This window comes from Colius striatus, chromosome 24 (genome assembly GCF_028858725.1).
Source record: "Colius striatus isolate bColStr4 chromosome 24, bColStr4.1.hap1, whole genome shotgun sequence".
Classification (NCBI taxonomy): Eukaryota; Metazoa; Chordata; class Aves; order Coliiformes; family Coliidae; genus Colius; species Colius striatus.
Window position 1 is genome coordinate 3630574 of NC_084782.1, and position 24485 is coordinate 3655058.

At 51.1% G+C, this 24485-nt stretch overlaps 1 protein-coding gene across 1 annotated transcript in view; it reads left to right on the forward strand.

The window, feature by feature from the left end:
• Positions 1-1882: 1882 nt before the first annotated feature.
• Positions 1883-24485, forward strand: part of GRIK3 (glutamate ionotropic receptor kainate type subunit 3) — a 108077-nt gene continuing 85474 nt past the window's right edge. Inside the window, exon 1 of the mRNA XM_062014310.1 lies at positions 1883-1997. Coding sequence (XP_061870294.1) covers positions 1883-1997 — 115 coding nt within the window. The remainder of the gene's footprint in view (positions 1998-24485) is intronic.

Consider the following 24485-nt stretch of genomic DNA (forward strand, 5'->3'; position numbering starts at 1 on the left):
GACATTTAATTTCATGACAAGTCCACAAGAAAGAGCTGTCCTTCATTTACTTATTGTAAAGGAAGTTTCTTCCATGCCCTTTTGCTAAATCTTATCCTTTTTGGTGTCATGAGGGATAAAAATACCTTTAACATGAGACACCCTTTCCTTTGACACTGGTAAGAAGATTTCCAGATGGAAGTTGAAGCCTCAGCCTGCCCACGATAAACAGTAACAACAGATCCCTGAGACCAAGCTTCTGCACCGTGCTTTGAGTCGTGCCTTTGCCTCTCTGGCTTGACTCTTAAGTAGGAGTGTGGAAAAACCTCCTCCACCGTGACACAATGCTGAGAGCCCAGGTCGTGCATCCCATCGCCCCGCTGAAGCACGAGCCAAAGGTCGGCAGCGGGGCCGGGGAGGCAGCGGGGCAGGCGGGGGGACGAGCATCTCCGGGAGGGGCTGGTCCTGCCGTGGGCGTGCACATCCCCCAGGGACTCTTCCAGCTTCTCCTTGCGATTCCGTGCTGATGGCAGCTATCGGATACCCTGGCCGCCCCCCTCCTTCTGCTACACAGAAAGAGCAAGAGCCCAGACACCACTGCGATGGGCACGCAGGGTTTCCCTCCCCGGAGGGGCTGCCTCACTGCAGCAGTCAATGTACCCGCCGTCTGCAGCACCCAGGAGCTTTCCTTTGAGTTTTTAGGCCGATAACGATTTGCAAGTGTCTCCTCCTCCCGTTCATACGTTCAAGGCTGACGGCGGCTGGCCCGGGACGGGTGTCTGAGCGGAGGAGCGGGCTGGGCTTTCCCGCAGCGCTGGGCACGCTGAGCCCGCTGCCGGGGCAAGCGGCGGGCAGGGGAAATGAAAAAGATGAACAGATACGGAGTAATAGTATGTTTGTAAGGAAAATTAAGAATTGGCTCCTCAGATGTTCCAGGCGATGTAGTTAGCAGACAGCTGGCAAATGGGCGCGATCGGGAATGATGGAATACATCAAATTATTTAAATGAGAAAAAATAAATTCGCCCCAGCCTGGCCCAGCACGTTGACAAAGCAGCCTACTTATCTGCCGCCTGTGCAGCCCTTTGTCTCTGTCACCGAGGTCATTAAACTCCCGCTGCGGAGCCCGGGCTGGGCGCCCGATGGCGGGTACCGCCGCTCCGGTCCCGGTCCCGGCCCCCGGTCCCCACCCGTCGCCCCGGAGCGGCCGCGCCCGGCCCGAGTGATGCTCGGCGAGGCCGTCGGGGACACGGGGGACAGCGGGATCGCCGGGGCCATAAGGGGCAGCGGGAGCTCGGAGGGCACAGAGGGGCCGTCGGGGCAGAGGGACCCTGGGAGTCCCCGTCCCGCCGGTGCCCCCCGCGCCGCGCTCCCCGCCGAGCTTCCCCGTCCGCCGCCGGCGCTGCCCTCGCCCCGGGGGAGCGGGCGGGCGCCATCCCGCCGGTGCCGGTGCGTGTCGGGTGTGCGTGTCAGTGGGTGTGCGTCGGGGTGTGTGTGCGTGTCAGTGGGGGGGTGCGTGTGCGGGGTGTGTGTGTGTGCACGCTCCACTCCGGGGCTTTGCGCGAGCCGCGCGCATCAGTGGTAGGAGGGGACAGACCGCTCCTGCGGGCGCACCGGCAGCCCCGGCTCCGCAGGTGCCGCCCGACCGGCACCGGCACCGGCACGGCCCGGCACGGCTCGGATCGGATCGGCTCGGCACGGAAGGAACGGCACGGAGCGGCGCGGTGCGGCTCGACACGGAGCGGCTGCCGCGGGACGGGCCGGCGCGGCCGCACTAAGATGTGCCATGAGCGGTCCGGCCTCGGCGCCGACCGGCCGCTCCGCCTGAGCCCCGGGCAGCAGCCCCCCGCTCCCCCGCTGACCCTGGGGCCGTAGGGCCGCGGCGGCCCGCGCCCTCCCCAACGATGCCCCATCTCTGGCCGGCTCTCCGCGGCGTGCTCTGGGAATACTGGGCAGCGCTCCTGGTCGGCGGCTTCTGGGGCCAGTGCTCGCACGGGATGCCGCATGTCATCCGGATCGGTAAGGCCGCCTCTCCCCGCGGGGACGGGCCGGCAGCGGCCGGGCGAAGTTCGGGGCGCGGTTGCGGGGCGGGGGATGCGCTGCCCGGGGCCGGGCAGGAGGCAGCGGCGGGAGCGGCGCTGAGGGGGCCGTGTCCCGGCACGGAGGGACCAGCGCGCCCGGTGCCAGCAGCCGCCCTGGGCACGGCGCGACGAGGCTGCTGGGCACCGTGCCGGAGAAGGGGGTGCTGGGTCTCCGGAGAGATGGGATGCTGAGCCCCTGGAGCAGGGGGATGCTCTGCCCCCGCAGAGGGGGGATGCTGAGTCTGCTGCGAGGAAGGCTGCGGTGCCCGGTGCGGGGAGAGGTGATGTGCCGGTGCGGGGACAGGCGTTGAGGCTGCCGCAGTAGGGTGCTGTGCGGAGGTGCTGTGACCCAGGGCTCGAGGTGCCCAGCGCAAGGGACGGGGAGCCCGGGGGTGCTCGCAGCACCGAGCCCCGTTGCCCGGAGGATAGCAGCGGGCTGGCCACGCCGCAGCAGCTGCTGGGGGCCAGGCGAGTTCCATTCCATTGCCGAGGTTCTGGGGAAAATTAATTTTTAATAATGTTACGTAAAGTAATTGCACAGATAACAGCTTGGGGAAGAGTCTACGATCTTTCTTTTTCTAATTAAAGGAGATACTTGTTTCGAGCGTGTCGTGTAAAGAACGGCACCGATTTTCTGTTGCATGCCGTGTGCTTTGCCATCGGTACACACTCACAGGGATTTGCTGGCTGCCCAGGACAAGGACAGATTGCCCTGTCTTCACAGGGATCAAATTCCAACCCAGAGAAACCAGTGAAAACTGAATAGGTTTGAGAGTATTTTAAAACGAGGAAGAAAAAAAACCAGGGTCTTATTGCAATGCAACTGCACAGCAGCAATGTGAAAGCCAGAGAGAGAAAAATGCTGGTCCTGAGGGACAACCGCTTTCTGAAGTGAAACACTGGCACCTCCAGCCTGGTTCTGAGCGACTGCATGGCCCAGATCACCTCGCAGATATGAGCTTGATTCCTGCAGGGTGAACATCTGGTCTGCCCTGGATCTCTGTGAACGAGGCACTCCAGGCAGACACGGGCTCGGACCTGCTGTAATGCCAGAAGTGTTGGTGGGAAAGGTTAATGGACCTGCCTGCGGGGCCTGGGCCCTGGCGGCTGCTGAACTTTTACTGGAGCCAAGCTGCTTGGTATGCTCAGCCACAGTCTGGAACGGCTGGAAATGGTCTGTGCTTCTGTGCCCACTCCCAGGCAAGCTCCCGTTGCTGCTGATGGGCCACATCGGGCTGGGAGCAGGGAGGACGTGTCCCGCTGTGCCGAGGCAGAGCCCTCCCGTCCCTCACCGGGAGCACCGCAGTGCCGCCGCCTTTCTCTTCCCAGCGGGTTCCAGGCACTGTTCCCTGTCGGGGATCACCCTCAGCTGCGTGCCTCGGTGAGGGGGGTCCTGTGGCAGCTGGTTCTTGGTGGCCAGACCCGGGTGCTGCCAGGCTGTGGCTCTGGCAGAGGTGGGCAAGGGGCTGCTGCTGCACAAGCAGAGCTGGCAGGGAATGCGCTGAAGTCGCTAGGGCAGGAGGGTGTCGAGGCCCCTGGGGCTGCCAGCACGGCTCCTGGGAGATGTTCAGGCCCAGGAACATCCCTGTGCCGCTGTGGAAATGTTTAGTCTCAAATTCAGGTGCCTCAGTTGACCTGAAAATGGATTTTCTAGACAGGGCTCAAAGCGGTTGCACAAAAGGACAGAAGAGCTTTCAGCCCGGGAACTGCCGCCTGCCCTTCCCTGAAACGCCTTGGTTTCACCTTGGCCCTGCTCCCCTTCAGCCGGGGCTCCTCGGCTCAGCTCGGCGGCCGCTCCCGGAGCGGGGCGAGGGGCGGGTGGGAGGCGGCGGGCGGGGGCTGCCCGCTGCGGGAGCTCCGCCGCGCACCGCCCCTGCCCGCGCTCCGCAGCGACGGCCCTGCCGGAACGGCTGAGAAATACCCCAGCAGGCAGCACCGCGCTCGGCCTCTTTCCTCATCAGTCAGATAAGAAACTTAACGATCAGAAAAGGGTTTTAAACGGGGCTGCACGGAGATCTGTGTTTACCTTCGCTCTCAGCTAAAGCCGGCATCATTTTGACCTCTTTTTCAGCCCAGTGGCAAATTGCAGCTTTCCTCCCGCATTAATTTGTGCAAAGCTGGCTTTCAAGTCATTCTTTTAATTATGAGGTTATGCCAAGAAATGGAGAGCACTTAAATAAGTATTGTTTTAGCACTGAAAAATCAAACCAGAGAGAAAACACGCAACTTTTCAAATCTCTCTCGTTTTCCTGTGAAGGTGACTACTAAAATAAACGCAGGGAGAGACACCTAAGAAAGGGAAGGAAAAGCCAAAAGCGCTCCTCCTCTCAGGAGTCAAATGTAAATACTTAATCTACACATCTAAACATGATCTATACATACATGCACACAAAGAAAAGCTGTGCCTTACTGCTGGATGGGGTTTTTTTCTGAAGTAGCAGTTTGAAGCTGATTCCAACAGCTGTGCAATTATTAGACAAGCTGTTAAATATTTGCAAATGGCTGTATCAGAAAGCACCATCTCGATCTGCTCAAGGTGCTCACTTCAGCTCCGAGTTATTCTGGTATATAGAGAAGTGTTAAAGAGTGTGAGTGGAGTTCCTTGGTGTTTACACCGCTGTGACTGAGGTGGAAGTGTGAGCTGCTGCCAGCCCTGACTGCGGATGAGATCAGCGAGATTATACCTGTTATTAAGTGCTGCACTGAGCGCCTGAGTATTTGCAATATCATGCCCCTCGTGTAGTAAAAGCAGCGAGTGCAAGATGATTAAGCTACCGTAGATAGCCTATTTATCTAACCTTTCTCTTAGATTACAAAGCAGCAGCAGTACCCCTCCGGAGTGACAGACGAGAGCCTGATGCCATTGTGCAGAGCCCCATGGCTCCGGCCCTAAGGAAGCGCTGCGGGACGACCCGAGCGGTGTCACACGTGGTGCTGGGGGCACTGACTCAGAGCAGCCTGGTTCCAACTGCCAGCCTCTGCTCGAGCACCATCAGGAATTCCTCGGAGTGATGGGTGTGATGGATGATGTGGAGGGAGCAGGACAGATCTGTGTGGATCAGGCGGGTGCCAACGGTTGGAGATTAGTACGTAATGGTAAAAAATAGACTCCAGGAGCTGCCAGTCCCATTTTAGCTCTTGCATTTGTTGATTAGTGGGTTCCTTTGGATCCGAGTGCTGCTGAGGAGGTGACAGCAGAACTGTGCAGCCCCGTTGCTATCACTTCCCTCAGCCCCCCCAGCTCCAGCAAGGATAGAGTAGTGGTGGCACCTGCCCCCACCCCCCCATCCCTCCCACTCCCTTTCTGCTCCCCCCACAGGGGATGTGACAACGTGACAGACGGAGTCCCCCCAACCCCAGCTGCATGCCTGCCTCGCTCCTCCTCTGCAGGAGAAGTGTGCTGAGCCTGGGAGGGATTTGCTTTTGCTTCCTGCATTTTAAAAGGAATCACCTTCACCTTTGGGTTCTTGCTTTTTGCTCTGGGATTTTCCTCACTAAGGTTGTATTCCTGCCGATCTTGGTGACAATAATTGCACCTTAAGCATGTGTGAATGTGCCACTCTTGCCTCGCTGAAGTCACCGTGGACAGGATTGGGCTCCAGATAAGCTTTTAAGCAAACATTCCTGCATGGAGGAATCTCTTCTTGTAGTCTCTTTCTAAGCTGTGTTTGTGAAGAGAAGAGGTCAGGGCATTGATTGTTTATATGATTTGCAAGTAACACGGAAAAGAATCAAATTGGAGACTGTGTGGAAAAAAAAATTCATTGATTATTTTGTATAAATACATCGAAAACAAATTCAGTGGATCATTATCCTGCTGGATGGGAACCGGCTCTGCTCCGGCTCGCTGGAATCTGACTGTGAAACCACCTTCCTATGCTCTGCAAACCAAGTTTTATCTTTAAAATAAAGGCAAACACAGGCTTTTCCTGGCTGAAAAAGGCAGTGCTCACAGGGCTGGGAGCTGCGTGGCCATGGGCTACGTGGCTGCTGGAGAGGGAATCCTCAGAAAGGCAGCTCCAGTGTTTTGCTGTTTGGCTCATGCTTGATGCCTGGTGTGGCCCCTGGCCCTTGGGGAGGGGTGGCTGGTGGCCCAGCCCAGGTCCTCAGCCAGGCTCCAGTGTCAGATGACACCGGGGTGTGAGAGGGGCTGGAGCCCACCCTGCATAGAGTGACCCACGGGTGAGGGGTTTCTCACTCAGAAAACAGGGTACAGGCTGCCTGAGACTTGCCTTCTTACCCTTTTCCTCTAAAATGACTGCAGTGGGTGTCTGCCCACTGCCCCAGCCCCGTGGGCAGCCTCTGCCCAGCACCGCTGCCCAGTGAGGGTGCAGCAGCAGAGCAGAGCTGGCCTGAGCCCCTGCCTGGTGCCTGGGCTCACCCGGCACGAAACAATGAGAAATTCCTCCCTGTGGCTGTGGAGGCGATGGAACGTGGCGAGGCAGGAGCAGGCAGAAATTGAACCGAGATGGGATACAATTCCCTCTCCTCGAAGCTTCAGAGAAGCAGCTTCAGAGCGCCTGAGCCCAGCCCCCAGGCTCCAAACACCTTCCCTGCGGGATCCATCCCTGACTGCCCACCCCCTGGCACTGCTCCCCAGCGGGGAGCACAAGCACAGGGAAGCAGGGCTGGCTTCCCCTGGCCCGAGGGCAGGGGCTGGGCTGGAGCCCTGTGTGCCGCGGTGGGAATCTGCAGCAGCACTGACGGCGTCTCACACGGGTGCCTGAGATGAGGATCTGTCCCCTAAACCTCCCGGGGCCAAGCACACCAAGGAGCAGCTTCAGCATTCTGCTTTCTGCACATTCACTGTTGCATGTAAAACGCTTTTGTTGTTGTTTCGTTTAGGTTTGCCTGCTTTTAAATCACCCCCTTGCTTTTGTGTCTCCTCCTGCATTTCCATGTGCATTTCCTGCACCCACTGCTCCAGCATTTAATGCTTGATGAAGTTATTTCAGGTCATGAGATGCTTTGTGTGTCAGATAACGTATTCAAGTAATTTCAGCGGGATATAAGGGTGGCAGTGTAAATTGTTTGGTGGTAAATTAATTCGGAATACATTTGAATAACAATGTTACCTCTTTATAGCAGAATAGTCTAATTATTTGATCTTGGCATCCTCCAGAGAACTTCATACAGGAAATTAAGATCAAACCACAAACCAGAATAAAATAGTCCTTCATTCATCATAGGGCAGGAGCACCGCCAAAACACACAGACCTACTTAGTGCTGGGCTGCTTCCTCAGAGCAGGCACGTCCCCCTTCCCTGCCTGCTCCAGCACGGGCATCCCCCACGGGCTGCTTCACGCAGATCTGGAGGGCTGAAGGAGCCCTGAGCGACTGTGTGTGCCACTGCCCCGTGCCTGGCACCCTCTGCAACGAGGCCACACGCCTTCCCAAGGAAAGCTGCCCACTCCTGCCACGTCACCACTGCTGCTCTCATCCCCAGCAGCTGCAAATCCACCGCCACTGCTTCATTTCGAAGTTCCCCATCTCTGGGTGTTTTTATTGACGCAACGAAATGGAAACTGATACTATGAAAAGATTTGTGCAAAGCCTCCCCGCTGCAGCCGTGCACAGAACGGTCCCAAAAGCACTGCAACCACCGCAAAGCTGGGGCTCTCCCTTGCTACAGATAAGCAGTTTCACTAGATTAGCCATCTGACACGAAGCCTTTTCCCCTCCGTGCTGCCGGGACGGCGGGAGCCAGCGCGGGGTCCCGCATCAGCAGAGGGCACTGTGCCTCACTGTGCCTCATCACTGTGCCTCATCACTGTGCCTCATCACTGTGCCTCATCACTGTGCCTCAGTGTGCTTCACTGTGCCTCACCGTGCCTCATTGTGCCTCACTGCTCACCCGCCTGCTGCCCACCCTCCTCCTTCCACCAGCCCACTGCTGGCCCAGCAGCCACCATCCCTCGCTGCCAGCTGGGGCAGCTCTGCCACAACAGCCCCGGTGCTGGAGTCTCTCATGGAGATGTTACCAAGCCCAGCCCCATGCTGTGCAGTCTGTCTGCAGCAGGCACCCAGCCTCATCATCCCGTGCTCTGTGTTTCTCCCCCAGTTATGCTGCACAATCTCCTTTCCCTCATTTTGGCCAGAGGTTGAATGTGATGCCATCCTTCTGGTTTTTTTACCCTTTGCATACCCAGAAGACAGGCTGCTGGAAGTCTCTGGGTACGGCAGGTAACGAGTTGCAAGCACCAGCACTGCATGGGTGAGAGGGCAGAGAGGCAAATGCTGGAGAGCAGCTGAGGGCTGAACGCCTGGAAGCTGCATGGCAATGTCACCAGAGGGAATGGCTATGAAACAAGGAGTGCTGGGTGTCTGAAAGCCATGGGAATGGAAGTTGCTGTGACTGCAGATGCAGATGCTACACCAGCAAACGTCATGGGCTCCCGTGCCCCTTAGAGGCTCCAGTTGGCTTTTTCAGGCAGGGATTGTCTCTGTTGGGGCTGCTATGATGGGGTTCAGATGTGAAGTGGCATTGTACATTACTACTGGGGTTCATTAACAGTCAACCAGGGATAATGTGGTATTTATCAAACAAAGCCTGAAGTAGATGCAGTTCCTTACCACAAGCAAGAGCTCTTAAAGCAGATGGAAGGCTCAGGCCACTGCTTTTTGCACCAGCACCAGCTTTTCTCCCTGTCTGCCTCTGTTAACTCCTTTTACCCTCACCTCCTGCTGCCTCCTCTTCCTGTGCTGCCCCACAGGGAACCTTTCTCTGACACCACAGCTTCATTTCTCATGTTTGCACTGTGTTTGGTCATCACATTGAGTGTTACTTGAGTGTTAAAACAGCGTCAGTCCCTGTGCTTTAAATCTGCAGCAAGACATCGTGCAGGAAAACTCCATTATGGAGACACCTGCGTCCCTCCTGTTAGTTCTGGGAGGGAAGATCATCAGGAAAATGCCGTTGGGTTGTGAACACTGCAGAGGAGAGCAGTGGGGTGCCCATGCATCAGAGGATCCCCAGTGCTGCTCTGAACTTCCCCCTACACACACGGCATTGTTCAGCCTCTGCAGCAGTGTAAACGAGACAAAAGCAAACACTAGCCATGGGCAACAAAAGCCACTTTGCTTCATCTGTATCATTTAATACAGGGACTTGCCCAGGGACTTGAGCAGACTTTGGGTTTTGTTGCTGTGCTCCAGCCAACAACCAGCAACCCCTCCCCATGGGCACAAATGCTCAGAATAAAAATCAGAGTTGTGAAGCAATAAAGGAGCAACTGGCACATTTAGTGTTACAACCTCGGGCTTGGGACATTCAGGAAAGCATCTTGCCCTGGCAAACAGCCAGGATTGGGTTTCAAAAGACTTAGATTGAGTGGGTATGGCCCTGGAGCTCACACCTCTCCATCCCCCCAGGCCTTGGGCTGTGGAAGGCAGTCAGTGGTACAGCCACTGCTGCATGACATCTGCAAGCAGTGCTGCATTACCACAGGCCACTTCTTGTCTGGCCATCACAATACAGATTATTTGTTGCACACAGTTTGAGGGGACAGCAAACACCTCAGTACTTTCAGTTTTTAACTATTAAGCTGACCTGAGCTAGTTCACCCTCAGCACATTTCTCCACTGTGTCTGATGTAGAAACCCCACCAGTTAGTTTACTTCATGAGGCTGTTTTCTGTCACTAGGGCATTGGTGGTAAATACTCCACTGGCACAGAACTTGGCTTGCTGGGGATGCAGGAAAGGAGGAGGGCAGAGGGACCTTGGGAGGCCTCAGGTAATGAGGCACCAGTACAGGAGGAGAGATCACAGGGCTTAGAATATTGAGATGAAGAGGATGCCGCAGGAGTGGTGGAATAAATCTGCCACAATGCTTAACTGTGCAAAAAGAAAAGAGGAGGAAAAAGGAAATACAAGATTTCTGGCTTCTTAATTAGAGGTCCCCTAAAGGGGAAGATTGCACAGCCTGGCATCACGAGGAGAGAGACTGCACAGTGATTACTGCCTTGAAAAGTCACTGCAGTGACACACAGGGTGCTGCCTGATGGTGATAAATAAAGATCTGGGCATAGGAGATTTTGGGAATGGGGCTCTGCTTTTCAGCTGCAATTTGCTCTTGTCTGTACCCATTGGATTTGCAGGTAAAAATTCTCCCAGGCAGCCTGAAACATGCTGCAATACATTTTGTCAGCTGCCTGGGCAAAAGCACGACTTTGGGATGAGATGGTTCCCTTGGGTATTGCACAGCAGGAGCAAATGCAGCCTCCCTGGCAGCTTGCCCAGGCAAACCCACAGCCAGGCTGAGGGAAAAGTGCTCCTCCACCTTGCAGTGGACACCAACACCACCGGTGGAGATCTGGACAGGCAGTGGTTGGTGTCTGGCTCAGAGTGCCAGGAACCTGTGCACCAAAGATTCACCCACCTGGAGAAAAAGCCCATGGGTTGCTTTTTTTTTTTTGTCTTTGAAGTACAGCCTGGCCTTTTGCTCAAGTCACACCAAGTCTAAAGAGTACAGGAAAGTAAAGAGTATTTGCACCTTGGATTAGGAGTTTAGTCTGTGTAGTTACTGAGTCAGAAAAACATCCCTGTTCAGGAAAGTTTTGAAGGAGACAAATCAACCAGCTAATATCAAAGGGATAAAACAAAGGCTTAAAACTCACATGAATTCTTGAGTTTGGGCCTTGCACTTTGTCTCTGGAAACTGAGCACCCAGGGATCCCCCAGACTCCCAGGTACCACGGCACTAAGCACATTACAAAGGATTTTGTGATGGATTAGTTTAAATTAGCCTTCCATCCTTGATATCTGCAAGCAGTGGCTTCAGGAACACTCATTAGTGCTACTGCAGCAGTTTGGGTTATAATGGTGGCTCCTATGTCCAATAAAGAATGGGAAAGGGCCATTGACTGCTCTTACTTAGGCCACTGGATAGTCATTAGCTGATAATGACATTTGATTGCTACAGCATGTCCTTTGTTCAAGCTGGGGACTTGGAGGTGAACAGACCAGCTCTTTGAACTCAGCAGTGGCCAGGTGAATAGGAATGTAAGCCATTCTTAAAATAACAGAGCTGGTATTGCAAAATCCAAATTCGATGAAAGATGTGGAAGTGTATGGTGAGAGAACCAGCGCTGGCCGTGGGCGGCTCTGCCCCCGTGCAGGGAATAGACGGCTGTCAGCTCCCAGGATGGAACAGTAAATAAAATCTGGTGTAACCCACAAATGTAGCTGAGTTATGGCTGTCTATTGGGACTGAAGTGTTAGACTTGGTGGCTGGGTTTGCAGTGAATTCAAAGTGCTCAGAGGAAGCCACAGCAGTAGTTTTAAGATCCCTCTGCCCCTCAACCCTGAGACATGAGCCCACCTGCCTGGGCATTTGGGCTGAGGGGCTTTTCCCTGGCTGCAGTAGCAGTTGCATGTTAATAACAGGGCTGGTTTTGTTATGAAGGAGGCAAATGGCTACAGCACATGGCTTTAGCAGAGGAGTGTTTGTCACCTGAGGGACCTGAAGGCTTTGGTGCTGGGGGTAGCACAGCACGCTGCTGCCCGGGGCTGCACTGCCAGAGCCAAAGGGCTCTGCCAACAAGGAGCTGCTCTGCTGGAAAGTTGGCCTTTGAGCCACCAGTAAAGAATAATGTGTGTGTCTGTATTGCCACAGTGCCTGGGAGTTTGAGAAGAAAAAAGATAGCACTTTTCCTTGCCATACAAAGAAAGGTTTTCTTTAAACTGAAGAGGTGCTGCTGGCTCAGAGCTGCTCTGACTCACACCCACCGGAGGGAAATCGTTAATCCCTGATATTCTGAACAAAGGTGGATGGTGTATATATATATTCTAGCAAAAAATTAGATCAGATCAAGACTGTTTCCTAATGGCTTCTACAACCATTTGTGGGGTTACATACAAGGAAAGAGTTCTGACAGTGTCACAGGACTGCTGCTGTTGGGGTGACACCTGACCGCAGCACGGGCTGTGACAGGTCTGGATCCTCTGTGCTGGAGAAGGAAAGGCAAATACCCTTGAAGAGTGCAGTGCCAGCTACTGTCCCTCTCAGGGAAAAAGTTTCTCCTCAGCTCCAATCTAAACCTCTCCTGGTGCAACTTGAGCCCATTTCCTCTTGTCCTGTCATTCATTACTAGGAAGTAGGGACCAACCCCCACACATCCCTACAACCCCCCTCAGGCTCCTCTTCTCCAGCCTCAACACCCCCATTCCCTCAGCCCCTCCCCAGCCCCTTGTGCTCCAGCCCCTTCCCGAGCTCTGTGCCCGGCTCTGGCCACACTGCAGCCCCTCAGTGTCCCTGTGGCAGTGAGTGAGGGGCCCAGCACTGAACACAGCCCTGGAGCTGCAGCCTCAGTAGCTCAGGGATTTCCACTTCTTAGAGAGCTTTGGGATGGAAAAGTGGTCATTTAGCACTGCAGAATGCTGAGGTGTTGTGCTTTCACTGGATGTGCAGCAAGAGGTACATCATGATTAACCTTAAAAGTATCAGCTGCTTCTCTGCCTGTGCAAGACAGATTTATAATATCTTCTCTTTTTTAACACTGGATCCTTAGTGCAGACAGTGATTTATTGAATAATCAATTTCCTTATCTATGTAATACATTAAAGTGGTCCATCAATGCCAGCTAATCAATCCAGCTTGGGATTTTAAGTGTGCAAGCGTGTATGTATGTGTACTTGTACATATCTTTTCCTCCTGTATGGTTGTCAGGCCAAATCACATCTCCCTGTTCTGTGCTCCTTTTGCTGTGACTTTTGTTTATGGTGTGTAAAAGAAAACCACGACATTATATTACACCTTGTAAGTTTTACGGTACTTGAGAGGTTTATGCAGTATGAATGTAAAGGGCAATGCAATAATGCAAAGGGCAGTGAGACATTTTTAAGCACAGAAGGATACACAGGGAGCTGCAGAGATAAATCTGAGTGGATAATCATCCCATAGTGTCTCTCCTATTTATGAGAGAAAAAGACATTCACTGCAAATCACGCTTCAGGTCACTTTTGCCCTGGTCTCTTGCTCTGCTTTGCATTATGGCCTCCTTAAATTGGTCTTAATCTAATTTGGGATCTGTGCTCTGGTCTCTGCTGCATCCTGTGCCCAGCTGAGCCAGGCTCACCCTTGGGAAGGACAGTGTCACTCCCCAGCACTTGGTGGCACGTTGGCCTGGTGTAGATCAAGGGCTTGAGCACATGGGAGATGGTTTGGCTGTCCTCTGTGACTTAGGAAAGGGCTGACTGAGAGAACTAACCATGGGATGAAGTAAGAGGAATCGAAATTGCCAAGCCTGAAGGCTCTAAATAGTTTAGGTGAGGAAGAAGAGCCTTGGTTCAGACTCCCCACCGTTCAGGTGTTTGCTGCCAGAGCCTGCTCAGTTTGAACTGAGCAGGAGACTGCCTCTGAGAACAGGTCTGGGAAGTTTAGCAAACCCTGTCCAGACAAGGGGAGAAACTTCCTGGCATCTTGCTGCTGTTAGACTTCTTAAACAATCAAGCAATGAATCCTTCTCAAACGTGAATAGTCAGAATTCAGCATTCGTAATTAGCAGTAGAACTGGAGACAAAATGTCATTGCTTGCTGAGGTCAAGATGGTTTTATACATAGGTCACTGTTCCATGTGTTTCATTCCAAATCCAATTTGTTTTGTGGGCTTACGATGGCAGAAACACTGATTATTCTGCTATCTCCACATGTTCAGTACTTTCTGCTGCAGGAAAAGATTTTGCCTTAATTACTTTCAGTTTGAACTGTTTGGCACAGAGACAGGATCTTCCTGATTTGAACCATCTCATCAGAAGTTGAAACCATCACTGGAGACTGGGAATCTTGAAGTGGGGCAAAGCCTCAGGAGGAGAGGAGAGGAGAGGAGAGGAGAGGAGAGGAGAGGAGAGGAGAGGAGAGGAGAGGAGAGGAGAGGAGAGGAATTTCAGTTCCTGGATCCATTTCCCCCAATCAGAGGGGCAGCAATGATATGCTAAAATCTGAAACCCAGCCTGGTTTGCATATCCTTATCTTGACATTATGAAATCACACTTAGGAGCTGGGACCTTTTGGAGGCAATTCTAACCTAATTAACTTTCTTACTCTAAGGATCCCATACACACACTTTGAGTGAAGCAACACCTCAACTACACTGATGAGACAGGAGAAATCCCCCCCAGTCCTTGTTCAGGATTTAGCCACCTGCCTCAATGACAGCCTCAGTCCCCTTCCACTTGCAGCCCCCCTCATGCTGTCTTCACCTTGGATGCTGAGCTCCACTCTCCACCTTCTGCCCTCAAAAGTGCAGAAATTAACACAATGGTGACACGACTCTTGGTGCTTTGGGAGTGTTTGTGGGGAAGCCCATTTCCATGTGAATGATGAGGGTTTATGCCAAGAGCACTGTAATTCATAGATTGTTATGACAGCAGCATTTTGAAAGAAAACACAGAGAAACCAAGGTAATAAAACTCCCCATTAATGGAGTGGACTTGTGAGTCCTGGAAAGAATTCTTGTCCAAGGATTATTTATGATCATTACACACCCAAATGTGGTTTTGCATTTTTATTGCTAGCAAATTACTTGTAAACCCATGAGGGAGCTAATGATTTTGCCTTTGTGGCCACGCTACTTTGGGTTTTTAGATAAGACATTTTTGCAACCAGCTAAGCTATCACTTTTGATTTATAATAACCATAATTATTTCTAAATAGCCTGGATGTTGAAGAGTTAACCATCCTTTGATTGCAGCTGATAAAAACTACATGACAGTGATGGATTTCAAAGGGAGACTGGCTGGTGGTGCCTGGGCAGGTTTTTCTCTTGGCTGCTTTAATGGTGCTAACTACCTCTAATGGGGAGCACAGGTTATTTATGTTCTTCAGTAGTTCTTCTCATTAATTTTACAGTGCCCCTGGTTGAAGATTCCCCATTCCTTGGTTTCATCATTAGTGTTACCTGCTTAACAGTGCAGAGGGATGGAAGTGACTACAGGAAAGAGCATTCACATTCAGATTCCTTTAGAGGAGGAGAAAAGGGGGATGCAGCTCTGGGCAGCTGCAATGGGAAGGTGGCTGCCTGCTCCTGTGCTCCAGTCACCGAGGGCTGGGGGCTGGTGCTAAAGCATTCTGGATGTGGCCCTGGCAGTGCTGCTGCCCCACTGCCCGTGACAGGCAGGATCAATGGGCTGAGGAGAGTTGTATGAGGTTCAACAAGGCCAAGGGCTGGGTCCTGCTCTTGGGCCACACCAACCCCAGGCAGAGCCACAGGCTTGGAGTGTGGTGGCCTTTCCAGCTTTCCTATGTGCAGAGCCTCTGGTGCAGCCATTGCTGCTGCTGCTGCTCCAGCCAGGCTGTGCTCCTCCTGACATCCTCTCTTGCAAACACTGAGGCACTGCCTTTGTGCTGCAGGTGCCAGGGTACAGAAAGCAGCAGTTTACCCAATTATTCCTCAGGACACACTGATCCTTCATTGTAAAAACACAGTGGCTGCAAAGTGCAGCAGCAAGCTGAAGATCAACAGAGGTTAAGTGAGCCCTAAATGAATTCCCTGCCATGGTTACCAGAGGCCTACACCTGCTGATTCTGATGTGCCCTCTTAGAAAGACCCTCCTGGTGCAACACAGGTCAGAGCTGCCTCTGGGACCAAAGCCTGGTGCCAGGCCATGGCCTGTCACAGAGTCACAGAATCTTAAGGGTTGAAAGGGACCTTGAAAGATCATCCAGTGCAACCCCCCTGTCCCTCCTGGAGCTCTTTACCCCAATCTGCTCGTCCCTGGCCACAAGCAACAAATGTTTGTTAAGATTTTTGGGGAGGATTGTGGGCTGTCTGGATGTTCATTCCCAATGTCAGTGCCAAAGCCAGCACACGACTAATTGCATTTTTGATGGTAACACAGCAATTTGTTAGAGCCACGTTTCCTTTACAGATTTTCAAAGCCTTATTTTTAGAAAAGTGCTTTTTGATCTTTCGTTAGCTCCTGTTCTGCTCTGTTACAGACCCCCTGCCTGGCTTTGAACAAATGACTTTGTTCTTCTGTGCCTTAATGCTGGATGTGTAAAATAGGGCTAAGCTCACTCCCTGCTTCTCCAGGCTGGTGTAATGGTGAGGGGTTTAAAGGCTGTGACATGCAGATGTAAATAGCTGAGATTGCTGCACCAAGGCAGGGTGTTTGAGGCACAGCAAATAGGTACAAGCAGGCACAACCCTATGAAAGCAGTGAAACACTGAGATTACAACCCAGGACTCTCTGAACCGGAGTAATTGGGTAGGAAACGAGTATCCTAAATATGCTTAAATATGCTTAACTGCTTATTTAATGTAGATTTTAAAAGTTATTTATTGAAATTTAGCAACTGTTTGCTCAATATGGGACTGTAAAGCCTTAAAAACATACTCTTAATAATCCCTTGGTATTTAACTAATGTACAATAATGTGTGCTATTACATTCCAATTAAATCCTTATTTGAGACACTTAATTAAAGAGGAGGCTATAATAAACTCTGAACACTTGGCTCCCCAGCCAGATCCATCTGATGAAGGATTCTGCACGCTAGCAGGTGCCAAACAGAGCAGAGGGGACTGTGGCATGGACAAGGAAGGGATGGGGCTGTTCCCTGGCAGGAGGGTGGCTGAGGGTGCTCCCAGGAGCTGAGGCAGAACTGTTTCCCTGAGAGGGTTGTCAGCCCCTGTGCCAGGCTGCCCAGGGAGGTGGGGGAGTGCCCAGCCCTGGAGGTATCTAAAAGATATTTAGTGATGGGCTTGGCAGTGTGAGGGAAGGGCTTGGACTCAACTCTTAAAGGTCTTTTCCAACCAGAATGATTCTATGATTCTATGTTTCAAGGCTAAAACATTGCCTGATGTTTGTGGGAACCTTGGAGATCTTGTGCCACTACCTCCCTGCTGGGTGTGTGAGCATCACTCTGCCCTGGTCTCTTCTGCAGTGGGGAATGTTAAAGCTGGCACACAGTGACATGCCTGTATCATTAGCCTGTCTTACGCCAGGCTTTCACAGGCAGGCTGCATTAGAAGGAGCCCTCAGGACATCTGTCTGAAGACAGCTGCTTGCCATCCAGCCAAGGGACTTCTCTCTGCTTCTCTTTAAAAAAAATAATAGTAAATCTAAGCCCCCTTTAACTCAAGCATGTTTGAAATAAGAAGTGACAATAGCTTTGTGCTGGCTCTGCAGCAGGATGTGATGGTAATCTGTATAAGGGTTTTGTTTTAATTATCAGCCTGAGATTCAAAACTGAGGAATATGGGGCCTTTTGTGTGTCACCACCCTCTCCCACTGTTAGACACTGTCCCAGGCTGCCCAGGGAGCTGAGGGAGTCCCCAGCCCTGGAGGGATTCCAAAACCATGGAGCTGAGGTGCTGAGGGCCATGGGGTAGTGCTGGGCTGGGCAAGGGGAGGGCAGGGCTGGCACTGCAGCAGCTTCAAGGGCTTTAACAACCAAAATGATTCAATGATTCTGTGATAAATGCTTCTAGAGACTGAGGGTGAGTTTCACAGATTTAAGTAACGTGCTGCACTGGGGGATCCTTGACCAGTCCTGCACCACTGGCTGCTGCAGTGAAGTTGTGCTGGAGTGAGAACTGGAGAGGTTGGGAAAAAGGAGTTCCCAGAGCTGCTCTGCCAGCAGCACCAGGACATCTCTTCTCTCCATTCAGGTCACTATCTAGGCCCTCACAGTGTCACTTGGTGCAGAAGCTCAGGGCTGGCAGACCACAGAGCAAACCAAATGGATTTACAACTGTGGTGTCATTTCTCCTACAGAGAACTGATGCCCTTGTTTCCTTTTGTAGGCAGATAAAATAAGTACAGAGAGATCTGTGATGTGGCAGCTCTTTGGATTTTGAAGGGGATTTTGAGGCAAGCCAGGTTTATGAGCAGCCCATTAACACAGTGCACACTGTGTCTCATAGAAAATCCTATTTTCCTTATTTCAGCCTTACAGTGTATTTCATCTGCAGGCTAAATCTAGTAAGAGGAGGAGTGGAGGTTTTGGCAGGGAGCTGTTCCTGTCCTGGGAGTGGTGGCTGATGCAGCCCCATCCAGGCAGTGAGGCTGGGTGGATGCAGGAGGGAAATCCAGAACCACCTCCCTTCCCTCCCAGGGCAGCGCATCTCCGTGGGGATGGAGAAGTCTGTTCTCTGGGGACCTCGGTTACGAGACAAAAGACACTTCAAAGTGAAAGGGAAATATGAACATCCACTCTCCATTATTTTTTTTGTTGTTCCAACTCCTTTAAAACAACGTTTAGATTTCATGTATTGCTAATTACATCCACCAGTGTGGTGTGGCATTTAATGCCAGCCAGTGATGGATGCTCTATAATCGTACATAAGAGAGAGCACGTTTGTTTTCTAAGGCTAACTGCACACAATCTGTTATTGTATAATGCTGAATTCTTGGAGGGTTGGTGCCTTTCAGTGTTGAGCATAAAAGCCAGGCCTCCCCAACAATAACCTTCATTAATCAGGCTTCCCTAGTCTGCAAGCATCGGAGACCACGATGTCTTCTTTGTATGTCAAAGCTTGCAAGGGCTGCACTTTGAAAAGCCTCCCACCGACCTTCCATTCTTTCATTTTCCTTTATTTGGTTTAAATGGGAAAATATCCTCCCAGTGCAGCCACCATCATTTTAGCTGCGTTTCCACACGTTTCTTTTAAACTAACAGACAAGCTTAAAGGAGGAGGGGGAGGGAGAAGCAGCTGCAACTTGCTGGGAGTGGGGAGAACTTCACTAAAAGAGGATTCAGCTTCTTTTGTTTTTCACAAGAGCTGTTGAGTGTTCAGAGCTTTACAAAAATACGGCCACTTATTCAGGCTCCTGAAACATACATTTAGGGGAGAGGTGTTTTGAGGGCTTTCAAGAGATATAGAAGCAGGAGTGAGGGTCATACGAGCTCTGGTAGCTGGCATGTTCCGCTGTACTTCCACAAACTCCTGCAGGTTCTGAAATCCTGCTGCTTCAGCTCAAGTTTTCATAGCTGTCTGGAGTTTTAGATGTGCTCCAAACTCCTCTGAGCGGGTCAAAATGACAGGATGCAGGATCACACAAAAATGAGCCTGCTTTCATTTAAGTGCCTAAATATGTCGAGGCTTTCAGAGCCTCTTCCCGAGTGGAATCACCCCGATGGCAGCGACAGCGACGGCCTAGGCAAGGCCATCAACGGCCTGCCGAAAGGAATGGGGACAGTGGACAGGAGAGAATGCAACCCCATGCCCAGGGAAGGATGCTTTAGTCACTAGGCCGAGGAGCTGGTCTTGAGGAGGCCTAGACCGTGTTCCCTTGGCTTGTTTCTTGGGCAGCCTCAGCGGGGGTGTGTGTGCAGGGCCCAGGCTCCACAGACACAGCACACAGCCAGCCCGCTGCCTGGCAGCTGCTTGCCCAGGTTTTCAGGGGTAGGAGCCACTGATGTTTCAGTGTTCCTGGGGAGAAGGACTTGCCACAGTGGTTTGAAGCATTTTGGACAAATCCAAAGCAAACAAGAAAAGCCAACCAAACTCAGCCTGCAGCCGAACGCTTCCATCTTGAGCAGCCTGTAACCTTGACCTCATTCAAGCTGTATTTCTTTCCTGGACATCAGGCTCAGAGCTCTCCCTCTCTCCTTGAGGAGCTGTTTCTCAACGCAGACAGGACTCTTCCGAGCTGCCAGCCAAAGTAAAACTGTTAGTCTGTGTCTGAGCAACTCCCAAAGTTCCAGGAGCAGCTATCTCAGGCCACAACAATCATCAGGATTTTAGCTTTAATTGCTAAATACCACTGTAGAGAGAACAGTTGTTTTCCTGCTCTCATTCTGCACAGTTGCTCTCCCAGGTTTCAAGATGCAGTGAAGTTTTTGGGTTGGTTGGGGTTTTTTTTTCCCCCTGCACTGTACGTTTCAAATGCTTCATTGTCAAACTGGTTAAAAGCCCTTATTTATAAAATGTGTGCGTCCCTTTCAGCTTAACTGAAAAGGCATTAAAATAACTGCAGCTGTGGAAAGAATAATTACAGCGAGATTTTGTCAAGGACTCTCTTGTCTGATGTTGCCATCTGTGACATGGTGAATGCAAAGATCATTTTAAACATAGGCAGTTAATGTAGAGAATAATTTCAGAGCTATAGATATTTATGGTAAATTATTTAACTTTATTGTTTGGTTTTATGGCCTCATTATTCCATGTGGTAAGGATCTCTGCATTTTGTGTTGTTCTGCACTTTGATTTTCACTTGGTGATGGAAAAGTGCACTGCAGTAAAAGTAACACTTCACACATTTCAGAAATGTTTCAAGGAGACATCATATTAATCAGATTATTTTCATGCTCTTCAATATCATACTTGATGCCTTTTAAAAAAAACCCTCTTTAGAGAGAGATCTTGTTCTTGACCAGGTGTTAATAGTCAGTCCTTCAAGCATGGGCAGTGACAGGGGCTTGTAAACACCACATTTTCGCATTAATTTTCTCCTGTCTCTTCGAATATTGTTGTTGAGACTCCTACTAAGAGGACATTGCTGCATTATTTCCTTCAACAACCCCCTAACTGACAAATTAAGAACAGGCTGTCGCTCTGGAAATGAGTAATTGGCTGCCAGAGACTTGGAAAAGGGGACTTGGCTTGACTGATATTTGCTGCTCTGTAAATGGGGCTTATCCTGGAGTGAAGTCAACTGTGCTGATTAATCAAATTAGGGCAGGAGCAGCCCGTGGGGCCGTCTCCTGTGTGGGGTGCTGGGTGCTGCCATCCTCCCGGGCTCCTCCAGCTCCTGCTGTCTCTCCTGCCCCAGCAGTTCCTTCCTGACAGCTCCAGGTTGCAATTCCTTCACTCAGCTGTAAATGAGGTTTGAGCCTCCTCCCTGAGGAGGTTTTCTCCAGGAGGAGACCGGGATGGGATGAGAGTTACTCCAGGTACGGTGCTTGAGTCCCTGCAGCCCACTGCATCTGTTCCTTGTTATATATAGTTCCTTACTATATAACACCCAAACAGCTTTTAATGGGCAATCTAGGGGAAGGTTCTGCTTTCAGAGGATGAGGTTTGTTCCTTCTGGGAAACTTAACGTGGCTCCATCAGAAAACTGTGTAACAGCACTTCCCTCGCTGGTGCTGCTCAGCACGTCCCTAACCTCACCCAAAGCGCAGCGAGTGCCTTCTCTCCTCCTTCCCCTGCTCCTGCAGCCTCTCCACCAGCCCAAGGATGCCTGAGACAGCCCAGCAGAAGTATTTTGTCAGATGTGAACTTTTCAGTGGGATTGAGATCATCTTTGTGACAGCCAAAGACCGCAGCTCCGTCGTGTGGCCGCAGCCCTTGGCAGCCACCTTTGGAGCATGCGAAATGGAAATACAAAGGGAAAAGAAGCTGCCTGTTTGTTCTTGCAGCTGAGCCTTCTTCCCACACAGTCTGTCCTCTGCACCCCGTGTCTGTGTGTGCCCTCTGCAGCTGCTCAACATCTGGATCTCTTTCTGGCTCACTAACGGGCTCTGTCCATGCTGACGAGGAGACCGCACCGCAGCCCCTCTACCCAGAAAGGCACCACTGGCAGAGGGCCAGGGAAGGGGCACAGACACTCCAGCTCAGAGCACTGCCCTACACATAAGCATTTGTCTCTGAGAGAGCAGAGGTGGGCAGATCTGGAAACCATCTGAGAGTCTGAATGCTGCTGGAGGTGTGCAGGGAAAGGTCAGGAGCGTGTGGTGCTCAGATGTGTTGTAGCAAACGTGCCAAAAGCTTGGGCTTAATGCAGCTAATGGGGCAGAGGTGGCAAGTTCAGTAGCTCTGGACTTACTACAAGGTGAAATAAATTGGGAACAAATGTGTGGGTTACAGACAAATAGGAAAGAAACCAGGTAACATTAATTTCCCTCTCTACACTACAGCCCCCTTCTAGGCTGTCAGCCATCCAGGTGACCCAGGAAACCCTCAGGAGGTTCTGCCACAGCTTCACTCCAGCCTGGGAAGGAGGCTTTGCCACATTTGGTTCAATCTTTCACATTTCAGTACCTAAAACTAGACAGCTAGCTCCATCCCTGGGTAATATGAATACCTTGCTTTAGAGAGGCAAACATTGGAGAACACCTGAAGAATAGCATTTGCAAACCCCTGGAAGTCAGACACTGCCAGGTGTTCCTTTGTTTAAAGGAAAGGTGAATTTGTGCACACAGGTGTTTTTTACTGCTTAGTAAATTTTGGTAATTTGTCTATCACTGGTAACGTGAGTTGCAAAACAAAGCAGCTCCTGGCCAGCCACTCCTCCCTTTGCAGCAGCAGATAAATAAGCATGGCCTTTAAACAAGAACTCTCCCAGAGGCAGAGCAGTTAGCTGCTCACATCTTAGGATTTTATTTCTTCCTCAGTCACCTGCAGGGCCTGTGCAGGGTGGGAGGAGGCAGTCCCCATCCTGCATCACGTGTGGAGAGGTGAGGGTTCGATGCCTTCTCTGCCAGAGACCCCACAGCTCCAACAGCACCCAGAAAAGATGGAGGCACCCAGCTTTTTTCTGGAAACAACTGAAGCAAATGGATTCAAGAGAATTGTGTGTCTGATAAAATAAAGGGAGTACTTGTGGACAAAATGGTTGTCACCATTTGCAAGTCTTTTTTCTTTGAGCAGTCATGGTTTCTGAGCAGTAGCATGTTAAGAGAGAACCCCACGTACAGCTCAGCCCCAGGTGGAGGAAGAACCTGGTCCTGTGGTGCTCAAGTCCCACCAACCTACTGTGGGGTAGAAGCAGAGAAACACCCATGGGGATGGCAAACCACTGGAGCTCTGAGACAGCCTCAGCAACATCTTCAGGATTCCTGGCTGACAGTGCAAAGCTCATTCACCAAGGTCCTTGGAACTGAAGAACACATACTACAAAAAGGCTTCTGGTTTCCTCCTCCCAGCAGTGCATCCTGGCTGCCCTGGGTCTGCTCACACAGCCCTGAAGAGACTTAAGAATTTAAGATACTTTCACCCTCTTTTCATGTAACTTTGTAGCTGGAAACAAGGGGAAATGGGGGAGTACAATGAGATTAGAAAGCTCGAAATACCACCTGGCCAGAGTGTGAGCTTTACACTACACCCACCTAAAACTGGACAATGGGAAGAGGGAAGTGCAGGAGATCTGTCCCATCATGGGGCTCCTGCTGTGGACATTTACAGTGTGAGTGTAAGTGATGAGCAGCACAGTACTTGCTAACACAACGCTCAGACAGGTCTCACCCACCACACCATGCCCACTGCACAGCCTCCATATCCACACCCAGATTTCCCAACTCTACACTGAAGTCACAGAATCCATGCAGCAGAAACTCAGGTTTGTTGGCCCAGTTACTAGAGAAAATGAGCAGGAAAAGACCCTGAGCTTGCTCAGAAGCTAAAAGTCCTCATGCTCTTTGGTTTCTTTTCCTCTAGCTGTTATACTTGTTAATTCAAATTAACATTCATAATGCAAAATCTATTGGAACATGCCTTCCAGACTCATACACATTTCTGTTATGGTCAGGATTAATCACAAGGGATAGTTAAGAGTATTAAATGAAATAATTATAACATTATGAGTCTAATAACCAAATTCATGGATATTAGCTTCTGAGAAAAGACAAAGATGGGAACCAGAGAAGATTTGATGGATGCCTCTAGCTACATTTATTATTTTCTTTGCATTTTTGATTAAAAATCCCCAAACATCTGCCACATTGAGACAACTCACCTTAATTTGAAAAGGCTAGGTAGCTTATGAGCCATGGGGCTGGTAGTGAAAGAGGCTGTTCCACTCCAGCCATTGCTGCGGTAAGCCATGTGTCTAGCAATCAGCCAGCCATGAAGACCATACATACTGAGATTGGCCCTGCATTCACCATTATGCTGGGCAGGTTTGGAGGGAGGAGATGCTGTGGCAGCCCAGAACCCTTGGGCTGGGAACTGGTACACACACAGAAGGTTTGCATGGGTGGCAAACACCGTCCTCCTGCTCTGCTCTGCCCTCATGCACCTCCCTGCCAGCCAAGAGCTGTTTGGCAGGTCCCACTGGAGGGACAGTCAGCTCAGCTCCACAGGACATCAGGCTCTGGCAGGATCTCATGGCTCTAGGTGTTACCTCCTCTGAGCAAAAGGAGATTTCCACTGCCTCTGAGGGTGTGATGATGCCACCTGACAGCCCTGTCAGGGTGGGCACCAACGGGCCAGGGCTCCTAAGCCTGATGGTCAGGGGCCTCCTTGGAATCAAGAACTATTTTGTACCACTAATGTATGCACAATTTCTTTGCTCCATTGAGCTACAGAGGAATAAATGAATTCATTAAAGTATTATGCAATTGCAAACCACCCAGTATGTACATTTATGTAAGCCCATATATCAGCCTATGGCAAAGTACTGTGATTGCTGGGATGTGGATCTGCACATGTTCTCAGGCAAGGGAATGCAGAGCATTGCTGGGAAAGCCAGTTGTGGTGCTGGTCTTTATTCTGCACACACCTCTCAGCATAGGCTGTGTGTTGAAAATGAGATGAAATT